The sequence below is a fragment of the Fringilla coelebs genome, assembly GCF_963513975.1.
Source record: "Fringilla coelebs genome assembly, chromosome: 8".
NCBI lineage: Eukaryota > Metazoa > Chordata > Aves > Passeriformes > Fringillidae > Fringilla > Fringilla coelebs.
In genome coordinates this window covers 19,949,527-19,972,309 of record NC_140066.1, presented here as the reverse complement: position 1 = coordinate 19,972,309, position 22,783 = coordinate 19,949,527, and the positions used below count along the sequence as shown (strand labels likewise).

Here is a 22,783-nt window from a genome sequence, read left to right as displayed (position 1 = left end):
GATTGAGGAAATCCTTTTCAGGATAAGAAGTGTCTTTCAATTTAAAGTCTCTAATGGCAGGTTGCTGGAGAAGACACATTTCACCAAGAGATTCTGATGCATCCCTGCTATCCCCAAATGGTGAGGATCAGCTCTCAGGTAAAGGATTTGGATATTTCTACGTATCTTCTGCTTAATAGCTGGAACTTGAGCTATAGAAGTTGGACAGGAGAAGAAGACGGAAAAAAAATCACCTAAGCTGATTGATTTGCCTCTACTACATATAAAAAGCCAACCACTGTTAAAAACACCTGATTCTCAGAAGTCAATTAATGCAAAAAAGTGACAAAAGAAACATTACTTACTTCAACACAGTTACTGTAGTTTGAAGTTCATTTTATTGTTGTGTTTTATGGGTGAGATTTGTTTACAGATTCAGGGTTAATGCCACTGAACTCCATCTTGACAGCGCAACAAAATAACTCCAAAACAGGCTAGAGGAATAAATATCAAACCATTCATTCTAAAATGTATAAATATAAAAGTAATTTCTGAAAATGTAGGAAAAAACAGGAATCCATTTTTCTCTTTTGGCCTTTTGCAGAGTACGTTGTTGTGGTTCATCCGTATCACCTCAGATCCAGCACGATTATCTTTATGTCTTTCCCAACCACATGGGTACATGGCTGCAGAAGAAGTCAACCCATTACTCTCAGAAATCTCAGTAAAATACCCAGTAACTTCATCCATGAACTACATGTGCAAAAGTCCACTGAAAAGAACCTACACGGAACAAAAATCTTAACTTTTTTTGAAGCTGGACTACCTTCTCTTTATCCTTACACTCAATGATGAAAAACAGAACAAAACAAAAAACTGACTTCTCCTTTTGAGGCCTAATGCTGACATTCAGAGAGCCTGACAATACAGTAATTTCCAGTGTCTCTCAGCATGACTTCTCTGTATTGGGTCATTTTATTTTAATCTATAGGAGACTCTTCTGTGTTTGAAATGAACCTCATTGAAAAAACCCAAACACCTAATTATTCAAAGGAAAAGGCTCTTATCAGAAATGCCAGTGTTAGCTGGAAGACAGTTCTGGCTGACTGTGCTGCTCAGCCACACATACACCATTATGCTACTGAAACAACAAAAGATACACCAGTTACAGAGAAATGCTCAGAGAAGCCAGGGCAAACTTTTGGCAATGAAGGGTTTAACCTACTTACAGCTGCACTTCAAAGCAGCTGGGATGTTTTGCTGGGGCACCAAAATTGGAGAGATGAAGTGATTCATTGCTTAAAAACTGAAGAGCTCAAGAGTAACTCCCATTTGAAAATGTGGGTTTTGCTCCTTCTGAAAGCAGGTAAACGTGGTGACTGATAGTAACTACCTGTAGTTAACCACCACCTGAATGGCAGCTTGTAACACTCACCTCATGGCTGCTTAAGTAGTCTCCTGCTGTTTACCTTGGTCAGTGAACTAAGGGTAATGAATTAGTAAAACAGGGGGAAAATTATTAAGAAATCTAATCTCAAGTTTCTGCTTTCAGCAGAACCATGGTCAGGAGTTTGAATAGTAAAAATTGTGTTGAATTATATACTTACATTAAATAACCTAGGGTCCTTTGTATGTGGATGGAATCCTTTCTTTTTACAAGCAGAAACTTCCAGCATGCCAGCATTAGTCAGTCTGAAGATGCCAGTGCTGAAAAGCAGAACATGAAACTCCTGTCACACACTGCTCCCACAGTACACATCCAAGGTTTCACATACAAATTGCTTTGCTTAAGAGCAGGACAACAGAAAGGTGCTTGGTGACCTTCAATACACAGGAGCCCCGGCTGAGCTGGGTTTTTAAAGGTATTTTAAATCAAGGGGAGTTGTATTCCTGTAAAGTAAGAGATGCTGAGGGGAAGGGGACAAAAAGGATCCCAGTACTGGTGCTGTTCCTGTTAGGCAGGTTAGGCTGGTTCACACAGGAACAGATGCAAACTTACGTGTTCTGGACTGCATTTCAGCCAGGGCAACTTAAAAGATAACAGCCTTTAAACCAGCTGTGTAAATGACTAGCAGGAGCACATCCTCCCCCCTCTTTTGGGTAATCACACAAAGCATTAGAAAATGCACTGCTGCAACTCTTTAGGTACTGAATAAAATGTTACAAAGCCATCCTTCTGTAAAGAGAACCTATTACCTGCAGGGCAGCACCTGACCATTTAAATGTGACAGGTTAGAGTTGGTTACAGGGTATCAACATCAACTGTGAGAGCGGCTGGTAAGAGCAGAAATTTGGAAAGGCATGCAGGCATGCTCAGGGTGAGAAATGCTGGTGCTTGTGCCCTTGCCTCTCAGTCTGGGTTCACACCTCTGCTACCTGAAGAGCCCATTTAGGAAGTTAGGACAGGATCCACATCTACTGAGGCAGAAGGCCAGAAGGAAAGGCTGAAAAAATGCACACTCTAAAGAATGGAGTTAGCCCTGGCAATCTGAAATGCCAGGCACACCAAAGGAGAATCACAAATTTGTTGAGGTTGGAAGGAACTTCTGAAGACTGTCTGGTCCAGTCCCCCTGCTCTGGCAGAATCACCTTGAGCAGGCTGCTAGGACCATGTCTGGTCATGTTTTGCTTATCTCCAAGGATGCAGACTTCATGACATCTCTGGGAAACCTGTTCCATTACAAACCTTTACATTAATATTTGCACTATTCTAGTTTTGTCCAGATACATAGTTTGTAATTTATGAAATTCAAAAATAGATCCTTATTATCAAAAAAGTGAATTTTACCCTTCTGCTTTGCAAACTGCAATTTTCATATCATTCTAGAGAAATAAGCCTAACCTCCCTCCACACCCTTAAGCAGTCAGAATGAAGACAGATCTGAGGTAGGGCATTGGCAATGAGTACTCCAGAAGAATACCTTCTGTAGTTATTACTTTGTTGAGCAGAATATATTTAAAAAAAAAAATTAAAACCTGGGTCTGTGGAGGAAGGAGAAGAGAAACAATAGCATAGAGACTGACAGAAATGCAAGTCTAGGCTACTTACAAAAAACAAATGTTTTCTCTAAGTAGCCTCGACTTGCATTTCAGTCAGTCTCTATGCATAGTATTGAACAATGTTTGTGCCCTTCCCTGAGTTGACATGGACCCTTTGCATCTGATCAGATTTTATGACAAGAAGCATGGAAAAGTACCAAAATATTACTTAAAAAATCTGAACTTACTCATTATGCTTTGGTGAACAAACAATTGCAATGGCCTCTGGCAACATTAGCTGATAAGAACAATGAGTATGCAGATCAACACTGGATAAGAATGCAGTTTGTGTTGGATGTGTCTACAGAAAAAGAAAGGGAAAACTCAACATCATGAAATATTTCTTACAGGTCAAGGTCAACATTCATTTAAGTAGGAAAAATAATTTGTTACAAGTGAAACCATCAGTACTTCCCCAGGCTGGTTTCTAAAGTTCTTCTCAGCCCAGGGTCTATATTGTTCTACACTGTTCAACCTGGAGGTTAAAAGAAGGCTTTTCAGGATGAGTCTCATGGAGGCATGTTCACAATCAGATATACAAGCAATTTTCTGATCATGCGGGGGAAAAGGTGGAATGGAGAAGCACAAGACAAATGGAAACTATTTAATTGCTGAAAATGTCTAAGAGGAAAACTAATATAAAGTTTAAACAACACAATGCATCCCTCCCTGACTTTTGAATATGGCATTAGATAGTAATAAAATACCCCTAAATCAACATTAAAAAAAGTTGTACCAGCAAAAGTAGGCCCATTGTGTCAACAGGATGCCTCAATTGCATTAAGGAGTTCTCTGTGGAGAACGTGAATGCTTATTTACATCACTGGAATTTGAATTCAGTAAGCAAATTTGTATTACTCCAGTTGTTTCTTTTGTTTATTTCTTTTTTTTTCCCCAGATAGTATGTAGAGCCAATATAGGAAAACCATAATCTATGAGTCATACATACGTGGATCCAACCCAAAGTGAGGAGATCATACTGATCCTGAATACCAAATAATTCTTCCACGTTCTCCATGTCACAGTAGTCTGGTCCTGAAGTTTGCTTTGGCACTATTACATGTGTAATAGTAAATTCATTATGAGTCTGCAAAACAAACATTGACTTAGGGTGGAACAGACTGCCTAAGGAATAAATGCTGAATCAAAATCTGAAAGATGTCAGCTAAAACAAAACAGTACAGCTCCACTGATTCCAGCTCCACTGATTCCAGTGCAGCTCTACCAACATACTGTACCTAAAAATGTGCCTTAGCATTTTATCATGAAAGCATACAGGGTAGTATTAGTCACAGCACAAAACTGTTGTATTGGACTGTTCTCAGTGATCAGTGTGAAGAGACTGTCCTTTGAAATAATTAAAAACACATAAAGGAGCTTTGAGAAAACAATCATGATTTTCTGTGAAACAAGACTAATACTGCCATTCCTTCCCTTCATGCAGTTCAAATACACTTGGGATCATCTAAGATTCTTCATGTCAGCATCAGCCATGACATCTTTCCCCGCTCTCAGAGGACATTAAGTGTAATCTAGGTCAAAGGAAAAAAAACAGGCTGAAAATCAAATGTTCTACAGCTTGATGGGGGGATTTCTGTTTTGTTGTGCCATAAATCATTTGATGACTCCAGTGGATTCGGGCAGTCTTTATATTTCATTGTCCTGTAACTAAACCTCACTTACCTTAGATGAATGCCAGAGAAAGTACTCGAAAAAGCCTGCATTGTACAGCATGCTGAAAAACTTGCTAGGCTTTACAGCAATAGCAGCGTGCTTTGAGCAGATGTTCCCCCAACAAAGCAAGCCCACAGTGCTGAAATAGCCACTCAAGGTTACAATATGAAGTTCATTACATGGAAGGCTAACCATTTATATCTGCTGTTGCTCTGAAATCAATACATCACAGGATATTACAGCACTATCAAGTATGTCTTCCCCATAAAAATACGAGGGTTAAACTGTACCAGTTTTCCACAGAGAATTCCACATGTCTCTATTCCTCTTACTGTATTTGCCTCTGCCAGCAGCAGAAATTTGTGACAGAGATCCCTGGGCAAAATGACACCTCTGAGTGCTTCGGCCAATTGAGCTAACCAAGAATAAAAAAAAAAAAAAAAAAAAAAGAAAGAGAGAAAGAGAGATAAAAAAGGCATTTACAGCTACCAGCTGACACAATAACACAATGAAGATCCCTAAAATAAGGAAATATACACAGTGTATTATACTATATTACTACAAGTGGAAGGATTATACTTACCACATCATAGGCTTCTAATGAGAATAAATCTACAGGACAAGCACTTCATCTAAATTGAAGCCACCAACCCCCAAGATATGCTCATTAGCCTGTCCCTGAGGTGACAGTCAGCTGGGACCATCTCCCAGGCCAGGGCTTTCCAGGGGGAGCCACTGCAGGTTCTGTTTCTGTTCCCTTGAGGCCCATGGAAAGATTCAGAGTTCGTTTCACAGGAACACTAATTCTCAATCTCTGTATCCATCCATTGGTACTCAAATGGAAAATGTGAAACTTTGCAGCTCTCCCTCTTAAAATGAAGAAACTATAAGGGACTGCTGTGTTTGCACAGAATGTTCATGGTTATTTCAGCATGGGCATCCTCACAGCGAATAAAGACATATGCAGGTAGACAAAATAAAATAGGGGGGGACAAAAAGTCTGCACTTACTCTGAACAGCACTTAGAGTAGCTGCTGCCTTCAAGACCCGTTCCACTGGTGGCGAATGTCCAGCACAGCCAGAGGTGCCGCGCCTCTCCTTTTTCTCCAGCAGCGCCGCAGATAAGGAGCTGTTCTCTGGTACAGAAATACAAGAGAGCATACTCCCATCTATCTGTTCAGACATAACCACACTCTCTTTGATTTTCTGATCTCGAGCTAGCTCTTGCTTCTTAAGTTGATCCTCAAAGAACTGAAACTGCTCCGATTCGAGCTGCTGCTGCCGCATGTGTGCGATTCGTTTCTTCTCTGCCTCTATCAGCTTTTGGTGCTCCAGTTTCTTCAGAAATTCAGTTTTACATTTGTTCTGAAACATACACAACGTAGTGACATTCTCAGAACACCAAAAATGCTAGGAAAAATGGAAGGAAAGGATCCATCTAACAGTTCAATAAAACCATAAAATCCTGTCATTAAAAATGAACTCTTTTGGAACCTGGTTACTGAACTAGAAAATACAACTATATCCCCAAAGGTAGGATGGAAAACATAGCATTGATGGATGGAACAAAAAAGACGTTTCTTGGATTCTTTTTCCAAGACAAGTTTTTAAGCTATAGATCCTGTTTTCAGTGGCTTCAATCTCAATTCAAATTAGAGCACATTTGGAGCCAAGGAATCTTTTCTACTTATGGACATGAGTATCAATTTAATTTTCTTTATAAGGCGACATCAGAGCATACCAAAAACCTAATTGGATCTCTGTAGACAGTTATTAAGTAAATATGGCAGTGCATGTATTTCCTAGCATACATTTGCATTACTTATTTTTAAATGACCAGCTGATTCTGAAGAAGCAATGAAAAGTCATTCCTAAGCAGCTCAGGAAATTATTAGCTTTTTGTAAAACTGGCATTTTACTGCTTAATTTTTAAGTTTTATATGACAGAAAAATATTCATGTCAACATTTAATAATCATATAAAACTTACTTTGTGTTGCATGTATTCTTGATATTCTAAGTTATATTTTTTTAAAAGATCTCTTTTCAGTTCGTCTGTCCGTGGAAATGCAACCTCCTTCAATTTCTTTGAGGTGGGATGGAGAAAAAGATAAATAAGTTTACTTTTCACTTTTTAAAAGAGTCACCTGGAAAACAAACTCAGCTGTAACACAGATTTTTAAAAAATACAAAACAGAAAAAAACCTGCTCTTCTCACAGGAAAAAAAAAACCAGCAAAAGAAAAAATACACACTATATCATCAGTTTATGAAACTTCTATAGTACATTGGTTTCAATAAATATATTGATTTACATTAGTGAAACATGTGACATGGCTGCTTCTTATCTCAAGGAAAGATTAGTCCTTTTGGTAGGAGTCTGTTATCTCTGTCTTGTTTAATCGGTGTGTGATGACTAATATTTTTGTTGTAGGCGTAATTCGTAAAAAACTGCTAAAGCCAACTTAGAGAGCTTCAGGTAGGATCACTGCATTTCTCTCTGGAACTTCCCAGTCAGAAATATGTCTGAATATGCCCCTTTCCAAGTGGAAAAAATAAAAAGCTTTTTTGAAGAGATAGTTATACTTGTAGCTTTCTGTCACAGACCTGGCAAAACAACATTTCCTATAAAACAGAACCAATACCCAATGCTTTCCACTCATGTGGAGGCTACTTCAAAATAATTCAGAGGCTGTAGGCAAGGGAGGGAAAGTGTCAATGTGCTTAGTGCTACTGAGTGCCACAGGAGAAAGCAATGTTAGATGCCCTTTCTCAGTAGGGATGTTCTCCTAGTGGACCACAGTCAGAACTTTGGCATAGATTGTTTTGGTTTTGAGTAAAACATTCAGTTTAACGGTAGAGAAAGGAAGCAAACATGGGGGCACGGAGCAAGAGACACTCATGGTCCTGCTAGAAATTCTCACTGGGCAGTTCCAGCTGTTTTAAGATCAGTCTAAGGCTATACTTAAAATTTATTTAGGATTTATTTTCTAGAGGGGAAAAAACAAAAGCAAAACTATTTTGTATGGAAGTGGAGGGAAAAAAATCTGGTAAAAACTAAGTAAATACATATTTGGTAATAAAGAAAAAATATGTACTTTACTTATTTAGCAGAGTAAGCAAATACTGCACAGGCATCAGTAATGCCACACATTTCTCCTTCTGTTTGCAATAGTCAGTTTGGACCATTCTCCATTCACATCATTGGGACCAGAATCAAACTAAGTACTACTAACATATGCATTTTTAATATGCAAACTTTCAGAAATAGATGTACCTGGGCTCCCAACAACCTACCAACTTACTCAGACCAATCTCATTCATGTTTTAGATCAATAATTTAATTTCCAACATAAAACATTTATAAGTAGTGGAGAAAAGTATCAGAAATTGAAGCTGTGATGGCTGCTATGGGTGCTCTGGGGAAAAAGAAGCTATGGCCTATATGGGCTGGGAAAAATGAAGAGGTTCTGAGTAAAACATTTCATAAATACCAGGAAACCATAACCCTACCTTAATAATATCTTGTTTTTCTGGTACTGCACATTGGTGATAGTCTCGGTGACTGGGCAGCTTTTCTACAAACAACCTAGAAAATTAAACATGCCTGTGTTTAGTCAGAAGAATATCCATAACAGCTTTCATGCTGGCAGAAAAATCAGTTTCACATAACTGTTAAACACTGAATTCCAGATGACTTGGACCAGGGTTCTACACACATGTTTAAACCAACACAATATGGTGTGGACCTGAATGGGACACACAGAATAAGGACAGGAGATTGTTTTCCACATCTGATATATTTTGGTTTCCATTAGTACTGGGTTAGGTTAAAAAAAAAGGGCTAACTAGCAGCCAGCATCTAAAAATATCCCTCAAAACCACCCTTCACTCTAGTCCGTGCTAGTAAATCCTATTTCTACTCTCTTTATCTGTTTTTAGCCAAAATGCTGACTCTCCAATGGAAGACAAGAATGCAATACTGACTGTCACTAAAGCAGGTAGTTTTACCAGAACGAGCTGTACAGATAAATTATGGCAAGGCTCAGGTGCAAAGAGTTTGCTCTGTACAGCTGCTATCATTCTTTCAGCAATTTGCCCAATATTCACATCCAGACCCTCTTTTTATAGAGATAGATACATTTGAAAACAGGTGGGCTAGGAAAGGTTTGGTCTAGTTTTCAGAGTATGAGGAAATAAGGAGGGAGGAAGTATGTTTCCTTTACAAAAATTTAAAATATACACAGTAAAAAACCCCCAAACCTTTCTGAAGTAATAAAACAAACCAATCAATCCTACAGCAAAACTAGCTAGGTTAAAAGTTTAAATCTGACAGTGATATATTTTTCAGCTGTCTATTTTGAGAGTTGTAATGAAAGCTGGCCAGATTTGCTCTTTTGTGGTAAGGAGAATAATCATGAACATGCATTGTAGATTTTGCATTTATTCCTGAAAGAAACAATAAACTATACTTAATTCTTTTGGGGGGAAAAAAGTAAAATGAAAGCAAGAAAACACTTCTCTCGTGCTTTTTTATTATTGTGCAATACTACCATCCTTAAGATCAGCAGATGCTCATGGGACATAACTGCTAAAGGCTTAGAAATCTTATTTAAACATTGCTCTTAAAGTCAAAAATTGTATTTAACCAACATACTGATACATAAAGAATAATCTGGGGGCAGCAGTGCTCATGGTACGGCCTGGCAGAGTAAACTCAGACCTCTGTATGTTAGGTTAATTCAAGCCTGGCAGTTCACACGTGGATAGGACAACCACATGAAAAGGTGGCAGGAAGTTTCAACAAAGCCCAAGCTCAGTGTGAAATACCTCCAGAGAGCAGAGCTGTTCTGCAAGGACACATTAAACAAATCCCTCCTCATCTAAAGGGGTTCTCAGGGCAGCTCTCCACTTCAGTTTACTCAGAATTATCAGCTGCAGAGGCTTCCTTACGTGATGAACTTGTTGTAGAAGACGAAGGCGTTCTCCAGGTTGCCCTCCTCCATGTAGACGGCGGCCATGCGCTCCATCTCCACGCCCGATCGGAAGTAGCGCCGCGGAGTGATGTCCTCGTTGATGGTGATGTTGCTGCCGAGCTTGCTCAAGGCGCGCACCCTCTCCTCCGGGGTCACTGAGATGTCTGTGTGGTCAGGAATCGCTACCAGCTTTCTCTGAAAAAGAACAGTCCCGTTAGGTAAGAGAATACGTCCTTTCGCTTTCAGTAAGTGGTCTCAGTCAAGAAGCTCGAGGGAAATAGTCAACTGTTTTTTTTTCTGAAAATAGGCATTGGTTTCTCCACCTCTAGCCACAGTTGAAACATTACAACATATTTCTCAGTTGCAAGTAATTGTGATCAAAAAGAAAAGTGATTTTATTTCCTCCGAAAGCAGCAAAAAAACGATAAAATTAGGAAAAACCCCGTAGGAAAAAAAATTAAGTAAATTGCTTTAAAAATTACCAAAGGCAGTACAAAGTGTGTCCTCTTTAAAAACCCACACACATGAATTCTACAAGGTTCTGTCTTAAGTTACTGAAATACTTTGATGGATGTCCTGAATAGTCAGACTCCTATTACATGACGTATAGCATTTGACTGCTAGAAATAGTTCAGGAAACAAAGAGCAATAAGTTCCTCTGGTGAGTCAACAGTTCTCTTCAAATCTTCATTTCCAGTTTTAAATGAGGCAGTTAAAGACTAAGAAGTTTGAACTAATTACTGAAGAAGAACAACAGCTGCTTATTATGGTCATTACCCTAATAAATTATGTATGTATTATTTATTAAATAATGGTAATAAATAAATAAATAAGTGGCTACTGCAAGTTGTTTCCTCTCACTTTGATGAAATTTTTTACTCTTTCTATTCAAAATGCTCATTTCAAATTCTTAAAAATCTGGTTGTGGACACCCCATAAATCACACATACAGAAATAGAATAAATTCCAACAAAACTGTCAGGCAGCATGCAGGAAGAGACCCACGGAGCTGAGAGCCACCACTGCTAAACAGCTCTCTTGAAATTTTTCCTAACTGGCAGAGAGGTTGCTCAGCCACTGAAACATTTTTCTGTAATACATACCAATGAGCTGACAGTGAATGGTTGCTCCATGTTGCTGTCTGCCTGTAAACCAAGGAGATTGCTCTTTTCCTCCCAAGTCTCCATCTGACTGAAAGGCCAGTACCAATCCTGAGCTCAGTATTTGCCACCAGATGTCTCAGGGTTTAATAGCCCAAGGGAAACTGGAATATAGATATGTTGATTGTGGTTGTGTGCTGGAAAAAATAAGTCATTCAGATTAGAAATATATTCAAATGTCACGTAACTTTGCATGCCAGCACCCACTCACTTACTTTCATGGCACAGTACTTGCACATTTAATAATAATTTAAAACTTAACAGGTATCTAGAATTTAAACTGGGAATGCATAAGGGTTTACAGTGCAGTTGTGAACTAGTTGATCTGCACTAAGGTTATTTCAGCGGATTTGAACACAATAAATAATTTTTATAATTTTTATAGCAACTTAAAAACCCCCTAACTTTCAAGTATTAAGTGAAAAGCAGAAGTTTGAGGACTTAGAATCTGTGTTTCCTTGAGTGTATGTCTACAAACATATTTTTAAAAAGTATGAATCTGGTATCTTTATTTTCTGCTAAAACTATGAGAAATAAAACTTTATACACAAATTTGTATCAGTAATAAAAAGAAGAAAAAATACTTCCAACACCATGTGTTCCACCTGCACAGCTTGCTGATTTCAACATTCAAAATACAATCAACTCTGATGAGCCAGCTAATAAAAATTCCTCCTTGCACAGCTTTGAAGAAGTAAAGAGAAAAAATGTAGATGTTGTGGTCATCAAAAAAACAACCCAAAAGGAAACTAAGGCAAAACAAGAAAACCCAACTCTAAGAGAGGAATGAAATACTCAAATTACACAGGAAATGTGAAAATTAAGTTTCTAATGTGTTTTTTCGTATGTGTGCTCAGTCTAAACAGATTTGGTCCTGCAGGTCATAGGCTCTTCACAGGTTGCAATAAACATGCTTATGTTTTTGTAAAAACATAGAGTGGGTTCAGCTAAGATATTTTCTCAGCACACCTCTCTCTAGAGGCCAAAGGACTCTGGGTTGAAGAAAACAACCCTAATGTGTTTTTAGATGGCTGTATTTCTCAAGTATTGATTTTTGTGTTTGAGTCTTCCCCATTTTTCTTCCAAAAAGCAACACCATCTATTAGATCAGTCCCTAACTTTAACCACAAGTGCAATTCCTTTTCAAGAGGTTTTGCTAATTAAGGTATTCAAACTGCTTGCACATTTTTTAACCAAAAAATTAGGCTTATAGATCTGAGAAAACAACCTTAGTTGTGGTTGCAGTGCTAATAAACATAGTTCTCTAAACCATTTAATTTTATGGACATGGAGCGCTGGTCTAAATGATCACCTTGGCAGGAGAGCCTATTCATTGCCTATTCACAAACTGTAGAAAGGCCCCATGGGACAATGAGAAGGAAATATTTCTGCTTTAGCCTGCTCCAAGAAACTTTCTGCTTTAGGGCTCGTTCCACCTGAAACCCTTCTTCACTGAAGCACTGTAGATCTGGAAGGCTGTGAAGGGACAGAGCTAAAAGCTTGGCCAGTGCACAGTTTGTGTCAGACTTCTGGCCCTGCAGCCCAGGTTCTAAGCAGAAATAAAACCTTCAATGAGAGACTCTGCATGCATATGCTTTGTGAAACTCAGGAACAAAAACCAAAAACCAAACCAATCAGCCAAACAAAAAAAAAGGACTTAAAAAGCATATATTTTACAAATATTTATCTATTCACTTATCCATCACTTCTGAATTTTAAATTTTATTTCCCCTGGAAGCATCTGGGACAGCTGAAATACTGGCATGGAAGAATGGATTTGGTCTAAAGTATGCATCCAAGTATAACAAACTGCAAAATGTTCTAGTCACTAAAAACATTAGTACATTAAAAAAAATTGTTCAAAAGCAAAGGTGCAGAAATGTATTTCTCTCCAATTTCTTATTTCATTTAGCAGCTTCTGGCAAGAAAGCTTTTCTTAGCAGTTTTTCATTCTGCTTTCAAGGCTTTCTCCCTTAACAGTCCTTCTGCAGAGCCTAGGGAGGAAATGGACATTAAGGACAATGCTCATGAGATGCTTCCCACTGAAGACATGGAATATGGATCAAATGCTTCTTCCAGCTGTTACCACTCCTTGGAGACCTTTCAGTCTAGCTGGTAGGCAAGTGCAAAAAAGTTATTGCAAGTGGCAAACACAGGAGCCACTAATTAGGGGTTTGGTTTGGTTTTTTTTTTAGCCAGTACTCCCAAAGAGGTCTTTGTTAAAGAAGCCTGCGGTATTCCCCTGTCAAAGTCTCTTTGGAAATACCACAGGAAGACATCATGGAACCCTTTACTTGCAAATATTTCTCAACTTGACTGGCTCTAAGAATATTAAAGCTATAAACATAATTCAGTGAACTTTAAACCTAAAGAAGCATTAGTTATAATAAATGTTTAAAGTGTAATACCAGGTATTTTAAACAGGAGACATCTGGTAATAGCAGAAACTCACACTTCCTCAAAATGGTGTCAGAGCCTGGAAAGGATGAAGAAGCTCTGCAACAGACATAAGACATGTCACAGTGTAAGAACTTAGCAGAAGAATGCCTGCAAATAAAAGAAGAAACTGTCTTTTTAAATTTAGTTTCAGGAACACACTAAAAACAAGACACTGTAAATAAAGAAGGAATACTAAGATGAATTTGTATCCCTTTTACAAAAATGTCAGATTCAAATACATTCACTATTACAGGCGGCAGTGTAACTTAAGAAAAAAGAACTCCTGTAAAAATTGTGGGCTGACTTATGACTGCACTCCAATATATTATCCTCAACATGTGGACACACTGGCAGAATTATGAATGCTTAAAATGCTGAGAGTGAAGCTTTACTGAAAACACCCCCAGAGGCATGTCTGCCAGGTGCCTGGAATGCCTCTGTGCATAATGCTCCTCATGCCCAGCTTCACAGCCACCTTCAGCTGCTCCAAGGGCACGGCACTGCCAAGGGGCTCCCCTCACCCTCACCATCCTCCTTTGTGCTCTCACTTTGCTGCCTCCACTGACCTCAAGGCAAGTTGTGGCTGATCCAAATCAAAATTATATGGACTTTTACTTCCTTCTCCAAATCAAAATGCAAAAGAGCGGGCAGAACCATGAAGACAGCAGAGCAGAGTGGTTTGTCACTTTCTGAGGCAGGGCTGTCCTAGATTGATATGAGCTGGCTTTGAAAGAGTTTGTGCAGTTCCTCCAAAAATTGCCCAGTTCTGGCAAGTGACTCTGTTTTCCAGAAATATATTTCACTTTACAAGAGTAAAGATAAATTCAAATACCAAATCTCTCTGTACAGCTGAAACTAATTATACTCAACATACAAAATACTTATGCCAATACAGTGAACTACACTCCAACCTCAAACACAGGGGATAAACACCAGTGCTAGCTTGGAGCTGTCATAGTCTATTATACTGTAAAATGCTCAAAATTCTAAGAGTAAAGATGCATTTTTCTACTTCGCTATTTCCGGCATTCCAGTTAACTTAGATGGACTTAGGTAATATTTGTTTGAGGAGAAATGCCAGGACATTCAGCATTCAAATGAAATTTTCTTCTGATTATGAGTTTTCTGATAGTCATTGCCTAATAATAATAATAATCATCATCATCATCATCATCATCATCAATCTTCATCATCATCTTCATCATCATCATCTAACATCTATCCAATGGTTAAGAAACTTTTCTTGACTTCATTTGGAATAGCACTTCTCATCAAGTCCCATTTCCTCCTCAAAAAGCATTTATTCTCCCATATGTCCCATCTTATTATTGTATGTATTATTCCTTGAAAAATCCAGGTTTCTTAAATCAAAGCCATTCAGCTACAAGAAAACTGAGAAAACTGAGAAAAACAGCATTTAAAATGGCATTGAAAGTGATTCCTTCTGCTCAGGCTAACAAGCATGGTACCAAGTAGCAGGGAAATGAAAAGCAGAGACAGCAGTTTTAAGTGAAAGTACATGCTAAGAGTAGTACATGAGGACAGAACAAGCATATCAAGTACCTCAGGAGCAGGCTCATGGGACAGAGGTGGTGTGAGAAGATCTGGGCAATGCATGCACAAGCAAACCCTTCTGAGAGCCGCAATTTCCCAATTCCCCACCAATTCCCCAGCGCCCCCACAGCGGGCTGCAGGCTGGCACAGGTGCCAGGCTGGCTGGAGGTGGCCAAGGAGGCACCTGGCTGTGCTCAGGGCTGGCAGGCACGGCCCTGCTGCCTTTCCCCGTGACACAGGTGTGGGGTGGCAGTGAGAGGTGACACACTTGGCTGCACAGCTGCACGGCTGGCGTTCGCAGCGCCTGCACACAGCAGCCAGGGCTCTGCTGGCACAAGGAGCTTGTCTCCTGAAATGTCCTGCCCTGACAGAACCTGGCTCTGGGGGATGACTGTCCCAGCCAAGCCAGGGACACCAAGCAGGACCAGGCTCTGACCAGGGATGCCCACAGGGACTGGGGCACCCCAGTGGGGCTGTGCTGCTCCAGCTCTCCAGAGGACACAAAGAGAAGCTCAGGGCATCAGGACCTACCAGAAACTGACTGCAGAGGGCTAGCATTGAATTTCAACTCCTTTTTGTCATCTGGAGGCTGCTTTCCCCTCTCCAGTTCTTCAGAAGAGGTTGAACGAGCAATGTTGCTCATTCTTGAGAAGTTCCGAGAAATGGCGAATGAACCTTTTGGATTTTTAAACAAGTATCTTCCATAAATATTATTAAAATATATATAATTTTCCCTTTGTAACATTAGTAACTTTGAAACGTTTAAAACTTGGAAAGAGTTTCCTCTTTGTAACACATTTTTAAATTTTAAGGGAATTAATCATAACACGGACTGCACTGCTGCCAGCAACATTTGTCAATATTTTGATTATTTGTCTTACGAAAAAAATCTTCGTTAAAGAGATCACTGGCAAAGTTTTCCAAAGCACTTTCTCCATTCAAAGACTGCATTAAAATCTTTGCAATGATATATTCTCTGAATATTTTTAATGGTAGATTATTCCAGAAATACTCATCCTTTTGATTGATATTTTTGCAGAATGTAAAGCTTAGATAAGGTTCTCACCAAAATCATTCACTTCACTCCACTGGGATCAGGATTCTTAAAGTATATCTAGAAATATTTGCTAATATAGAAGCTAAAATGTAATATAGTTCAACTTTTTGAAGCTACTCTTGAGAGTAACTCTTGTTCTGCAGCCATCCCACGGCAAGAAAAAGCTTACTTTAATATTGCCATGAGAAGTTAACACAATCTTAAACTTCATGTTACTATACTAGGAAGTGTGGTAATTACAGAATCCTAGAATAAAGATGCATGTCAAACCATAAGGAGGTCAGTCCTCATTAAAATAGCCAAATTAGCAAGTGCAGATAACACCTTTCAATTACCCATAATGGAACGAAGGTGTCTCAGCAAACTTTAAAGAGGTCACATCAGCAACTGCCAGAAGAACGTAAAGGAGCATTTCATGCCAATAAATCACCCATGAAGCAGATAATTAAAATTCCATACTTGGAAGTGGATACTCAAGTGAATTTGGTGAAAAACAGATTAGAAATACAGGCACCTATCTCATTCAGCTCTTTTTGAAATCCCAGGCCCTGTACTGGCACAGCACATGATTATTTATACACACACACTTAGGTTTGATATATATAAATATGCTAAATACCAGCCTAAATAGCAAACTGCCTTCTGTTGGTTCTCTCCAAAAAGAAACAGCATATTCATCTGTCAACATGCTTTTTGTAACAAGCATTCATCATCACAGCAAGTGATTCAGCTGGTAGAGTAAGCAGTCTCTTCTGGGAAAAAAACCCCAACAAAGCACTGAAAGTCATGGCAAGACGATTCTCTTGTGCAGAGGAAATACCCAATCCACAAAACTCAACAGAATGGCCTTTCAATGAAAGGAATCACTGCAAGGAGCTAGTTCCTGAAAACCCTGTGCCTTTCAATGGAGAAGTTGCTCTTTACAGCTACTACTAAGCTCAGTTCTAGAAAAGCCCATCTAGTAACAGCTCACACTTTGACAGTGCTCCTTAGCTCCACAGCTCCATTTAAACAGCAGTTCCAGGACCACCTCCCAAGCTCCACTAGCTGCCAGGAGCAGCTGCTGAGCTATACAACCATCTCTCCTAGATGTGGGTCGAGAACATTTCCTCTTTCTTACTGGTGAAGGAGCAGTGCCTCCCAGGTCCCAGCACACTGCCCAGAGGCCTCTCTGCAGACTGTGTCAGGGGAGGATTGACAGCAGCACCGTCACCTGCTTGGGCACTGAGAGGAGAAATCACAGGCAGGGAAGATCCTCCATGCACAGGTCTGCCAAACCCAAGCCTTGCTTATGTGCTTAGGCCACTCAGTGCTGTACCTTGCATCACAGAACTGAGTTTCATTTTCATCTAAAAAAAGAATGGGTGACACAAGGGTCTGTTTTCCCACTTCAAAATGAAGTTTGATTTAATTGCCTGAAGACTGTTACAGTTGTTCTGCAAATATTTGGACTACTGCAATTAGCCATCAATATTAGTGACTTTTAAGAGAATGTGCTCAAAAATGGACTGGAAATATTAAATATTCAAACATGCATTCGTGAACTGACAGTTCTTACTCTTGGGGATTCTTGTGTTAAAACAAAACATAATCCCTCCTCCCCGCTCCTTTCTTTAGTTCTTTTGCTAAAACTGACCATTCAGTTTTAGCAAAAAAGCATTTTTAATATAATGGATAAATATCAACCATGGTAGAATGTCTTGGATTACAAGCAAAATCTTTCTTAGGCAGTCAGTTAAATATTACTTATGCAACACAGAACAGCATCTTTCCAGTGACCCACTAAAAGGATGTTCTAGACATGATGTGGAAAAAGAGTGCCATTTCCTTCCTTTGGGAAATCAACAACAATCCCCCAAGAAAATTGCACCAGGGCACAGTAACCCAGAAGAGGACAGAAGTACAAGAAAGAGCTGGTTTTATACAATTTGCTCTTTGATGATTCAACTGAAATACTGAAAAAAGGAGACACTTGCAGTCCATTACATCAGTGATAAAACTAACTTCCACCATGAAGACAAGAAGCTGTGTTGCTAAGGGAAACAAATGAGAGGTTAAAATCACAGCACAGAGGCCTGCCACTTCATAGACTTCCAAGTAGCAAAGAGAGCACGATTCCTTGCAAAGCCTTAGGTTTCACACATTTTCTCTATCTGTATCCCTATTTCTCTCAGGGACAAGGTCCCACTAGGTTAGAGGGGTTAAGAATCTTCTTGTTCTTCCTATAAAATGCAATGATTTTTTTTTTTGGCAAAATATATCCTACCTAAATTTAGAGCACTTGAGACTCCATAGCGTCTAATAAGGACACTTGTTGATTGAGTGAGTAACTGGTTGCAGCAATCAATTTCTGTTTCCATCAGAAGACAAATTTTTTATCTTACTTTCTATAGCTCAAAATATAGGGGACAAAATAAAACTGAGCCAAATTTATTTACCATTTCTGACACACAAATTCACAGTTTATTTGAAGCCTATTAAAGTGCCTGTAAAGAATGAAGCTTGTTTTTTTGGCCTCAAATCTAGAAAAAATGATTTGAGGCTTTAGTTCCAAGGATTCCGACTCTTTTGTACACAAATGTTTAAGTAAGGAAAGGTAAGAAATGGATAGTGAGATTTCCTACAGGATGAAGTGTGATCAACCACTATGAACAACTACCATTTTATCTGGCATCATTCTGCTGTACAATGTTTATATATTAAATAACACAGTTAGTTGATTTCATAAGGAAACCTCTGACCTTCTCCCCATTCTAGATGATTCAGATATACCATGCTATGAGCAAAAAACAACCCAGGAAAAACAAGAGGAATGTCTGTTTCTATGAGAAGAATTCTGTGAGCTTTAGACTGCTTGTTCTACTTGGATAGTTACAATGTTTAATTTCTCTTACTTAAGTTTCTAAGATTGACAGTGTTAAGCACATGTTTTATAGCAGCACTAGCTGTAACACAGCTCACAGGGCTGCTTGACAGTCAGCTGAATTATCCAGAATATCAAAGCTGAGCACGATGATTTCTGGTTAACATTTTGTACCCCTGCAGGCCAACAGCTTTATCCCAGCGCAGCTGCCCACAGTCTACCTTCGAGCCTTTCAAATTATTTGCTTTCCCCCCTCAGGATGAGCCCATTGATCTTTGCAGCCTCTACAAGCTCCTTTTTATATCAACATCGAGCATTAGATGTCTCTGAAGACTTTTTGACAGGGGTTCAGAGATGCTAAAAGAGGAAGATGCTTCCTACGTTGATTGTGTGGAGAGCCCGCAGCTTCCATAACGCAATTCCGTATGTTGTGTGCTGAATGTGACTCATCCAGAGCTGCCAGTAGGAAGTGGTGGGCAGAGGGTTGTGTCTGAGGATCTGCCTGACTCACAGCACTTCTGAGAGGCATCAGCACCTGGGCAAGATTGACAAGGCTGGATTTTTATAATAGGAATTTCTTTGCAACAACAGTACTAAGCCGCTGCGCAAGGATTGCTCAGGAACTGCACAAGCAAGATAATTTTCTTTCATGGACTGATATTTCTATTTATAATGGAAAGCATGACCAGAAAATACGTTTCCTGGCATGAAAATCTAAATGTTCTAATTTTATTAAAATTGTATAGACAAAGACTTCCTTTACATGGCAGCAAACTAATTTTCAGAACACAAACTGGAAATGTAACATCTGGTGCAGAGATAAAATTTCAGGAGTCTGATAAAACCAGAAAAAAGCATTATTCATATATGTCCAGCAAACAGAACCCAAAAACTTAGTTTTACACGTATTTGTTCAGTGCCTTCATGCACAAGTCACCTTGCCATTCCCTCAGCAGCTGAAGATTTTACAACATGCCTCACCTAGAGCTATACTCTTCCTGATCCTGGTGATTAACTTCCAGGAAAAGCCTCAAGGCCTAACCTTCAGCATGTTTAATGCACATAAAGAAAACCACACAAGAAATGCCTTCACAGCGTCTGCACAGCAATATCAAGTAATACAAATGACTGCAGGATTGATCAAAACAATTTTTAAACATAATGCTACAAAATACCTCCCTGAACTTACAGCCATTTAAAATACTGTACACACACACCCACACAAGGACCCCCAACGATGAAATTGATACCTGCAGAATTATACAAAATTTGGGATGAATGCTTCCTGCACTCCTACAGTACCCTGTGATGTGTGAAACTCCAGACTTGTAAACACTGGCCTTTGGTTTAGTTATCCAAACATTTAGCACTTAGACATGCAACATACCAGCTGCAATGCATTTAGGACATGAGAAAACTCATCTGTTTCAGAGTGTATTGCCTGAGCAGCACCCACAACAACAAACCTTGTCTCCATTCTCCTGGGAATATTCAACGAGGTTCTGGGTCTACATCCTATTTCTAGGACTTGGTTGCCTAAGGCAAATCATTATTATATGCTAACTACAGTTTTGGATAGTAATCCACTTAAGCCTGCAATGAGGAGAAACCTCACTTCTGTGCAGACAGAACTTTCTCAAAGCTGGTCTTCACCTGGGGAATGCATGTCCTGGGAAGTACAGTGTCTCCAAGATATCATAAGCTCTCTACTTCCCATTCTCTGTAGAAGGTGGGGGTTTTCCTGCCCATGACTTCTCAGAGCATTCAGAACCATGTGCATATTAAACACAAATAATTCCAGATCAAGAGGAATTCCCCCAGAAGAGACTTTTTGGCATCCTCCTGAAACCGGGCAGCATGTGCAAGAGCGAGATACATTCCTCAGTGTACTTCAGAAGGACACCTGAGATCCTACAGAGGTCAAAAGGAGGCAGGTACAAAACCAAGCACATGAACAGAAAAAGCTCATCAGAGAGTTACAGATGCTCAGCAACCACAATTTCTACTGGTTTAGATTCTTTCACTTTCTGTTCCGATGACCATCTTTCACATATATACGGAAATAATTTAAAGCCAGAACATTGTTATCAGTTTGATTTGTCTCTGGCACACGGCAACATTCCGGACTCCCACCGCACCGCCGCCAGCTCTTTGGGCAGACGCAGCGGAGTCAGCAGGTCCGGCCGGCCGGGCTCGCTGCCCGCCGCCCCCCGCACAGCCCCCGAGCCCCGCACTGCCCCCGCCGCTCCCACGCCCGCCAGCCGCTCCCCGGCCCCGCCGCTCCCGCCCGGGGCCGCTCCCGCCGGAGTTCCGCCCTGCCCGGAGGAGGGCTGTATCCGAGAGGCCTCCGCGGGTCCGCACCTGACACCGGGGCGGGGACGGGACGCCGGCCGGGCCGAGGAGCGGATGGAGCGGGCACCGGCCCCCGCTGCCGCGGCCCCGGAAGGGGTACCGGCCCTCGTCGCTGTGCCCGCAGGGGCCGCTGGCGCAGAGCGGCGGGATGGAGGCGGAGGCAGCGCCTCGCCGCTCCGCTCCCGCAGCGGGCAGGGCGATGCTGCTTACCGGCTCTCGCATCCGTGCGAGCGGCGGCCGCCGTGGACAAAGCGCGGGGCGGGGGGAGGCGGGAGCGCCGGGGCGGCCTGGGCCTCCTCCTGCTCCTGTCTCTTTTCTTCCTCCTCCCGTCTCGCCTCGCCTCGCCTCCCCCCGCCGGGACGCGGAGCCCCGGGCGCCCTGCGCGGGAGCGGCCCCGGGCGGGCGGGCAGGTGGCGGCGGGGACCGAGCGCCCTGCGCCGCCGCAGCCGGGCCGTGTCACCGTGCGGGGCGAAGGGAGGAGCCTGCGCCGCGCCGGGCGAGCGAGCGGCGGGGCCGCGTCCCGCTCCGCGCTGCGGGGTCCGGCCGCCGCAGCCCCGCCGCTGCCGGGGGGCGAGGGGCGGCGGGAGCGCCGTGCGTGGGAGGCGGCGGGGAGGGCGGAGGGCGCTGGGGTGCAGCACGGTCCGTGCGCGCCTGGGATGTGTCCTCTCCGCATTCCCCACGGTCCCGGGGTCAGCCCGGCCGTCATTAAGTCAGTCTTTATCTGCTTGGGTACCGGAGGGTGTGCACACCTCACCTGCACTCTCCTGAACTTTGGAAGGGCTAACTCGGGAAACAATGATAGCAGCGTTGCGGAGGAAGCTGTGGGTAAGGAGGTAAAGGACGAAAGATAACTGAAGGTGTGGTTGTCAGTGTGAGGCTGCTGTATCTGGGAAGAGGCATGCTGGACAGGAGGGCCTTCCTCCTCTAAAGCAGAGGAGGTAGGCTGGGTTTCTGAGGAGGCAGGGCAGTGCTGTGGGCTGGCCTAGATCTCTGCTGGGAATGTTCAGCCAATGCAGCAGTTAGTCACTCCGTGATAAGTTTGGATGACCTTTATGCTGTCTTTTTGCTGAACTGACTCAGCAGGTATTGACCATATTGATGTCTTTCCTAGACCCCAACCTGAACGTGGAAGTCTAGACATGGTCTAAAATACTTGTATTTAGCTCATCCTGCACCCCCAAAAACCGTAATGTAATTGTCCTTCCCTCCTTTCATTGTGAGGCTGTTCTGGCTGCTCGGCTTCCCAGCCTTGAGGTACCACTCTTGGTGCCAGTGGCTGTGGAGTGAGACCACAGGTCTTGGTCCTGACTTTAAGAAAAGGAGGGAATGATTTGGGCAAGCAACAAAAATCCAGTATGTTCAAACACCTACCCCATTATCTTGGATTTGGCTGAGAGAGTTGTGAAATAGAGGCTCCAGTCTATGCCATGGAGGGTTTTCAGTGGAACTGTTGAGTTAATCCTATCCTGAAGCAGCCATGGAAAGGACACTTTCAGTGCTGCAAGGATTTTGTCTGGATAGCTTATGGTTTTCCAAGGAGAAGCGTAAAGAATGGCTATTCCTCTTGTTCAGACCCTGTGCATTCCAGGACTGCATTGCTGATTGATGGCAATAAGAAAATTAAGTTTTCTTGCAGGAAACTTTGGTAAATGGATAGGCTATCAGATGGGTATTTGGAAATTGTCTTCTATT

General features: G+C 41.4%; 1 protein-coding gene across 1 annotated transcript; it reads right to left on the bottom strand.

The window, feature by feature from the left end:
- Positions 1-608: 608 nt before the first annotated feature.
- Positions 609-10,867, bottom strand: STAMBPL1 (STAM binding protein like 1; the record flags this gene model as incomplete). The annotated part of the gene is made up of 10 exons (XM_084210376.1): positions 10,770-10,867; positions 9,644-9,861; positions 8,204-8,279; positions 6,682-6,777; positions 5,703-6,057; positions 4,983-5,107; positions 3,968-4,105; positions 3,207-3,319; positions 1,587-1,686; positions 609-665 (listed from the first exon to the last, which is right to left on the bottom strand). Exons 1-10 carry the CDS (start codon positions 10,851-10,853, stop codon positions 609-611), a joined length of 1,362 nt encoding a protein of 453 aa, XP_084066502.1. The 5' UTR covers positions 10,854-10,867.
- Positions 10,868-22,783: the final 11,916 nt, after the last annotated feature.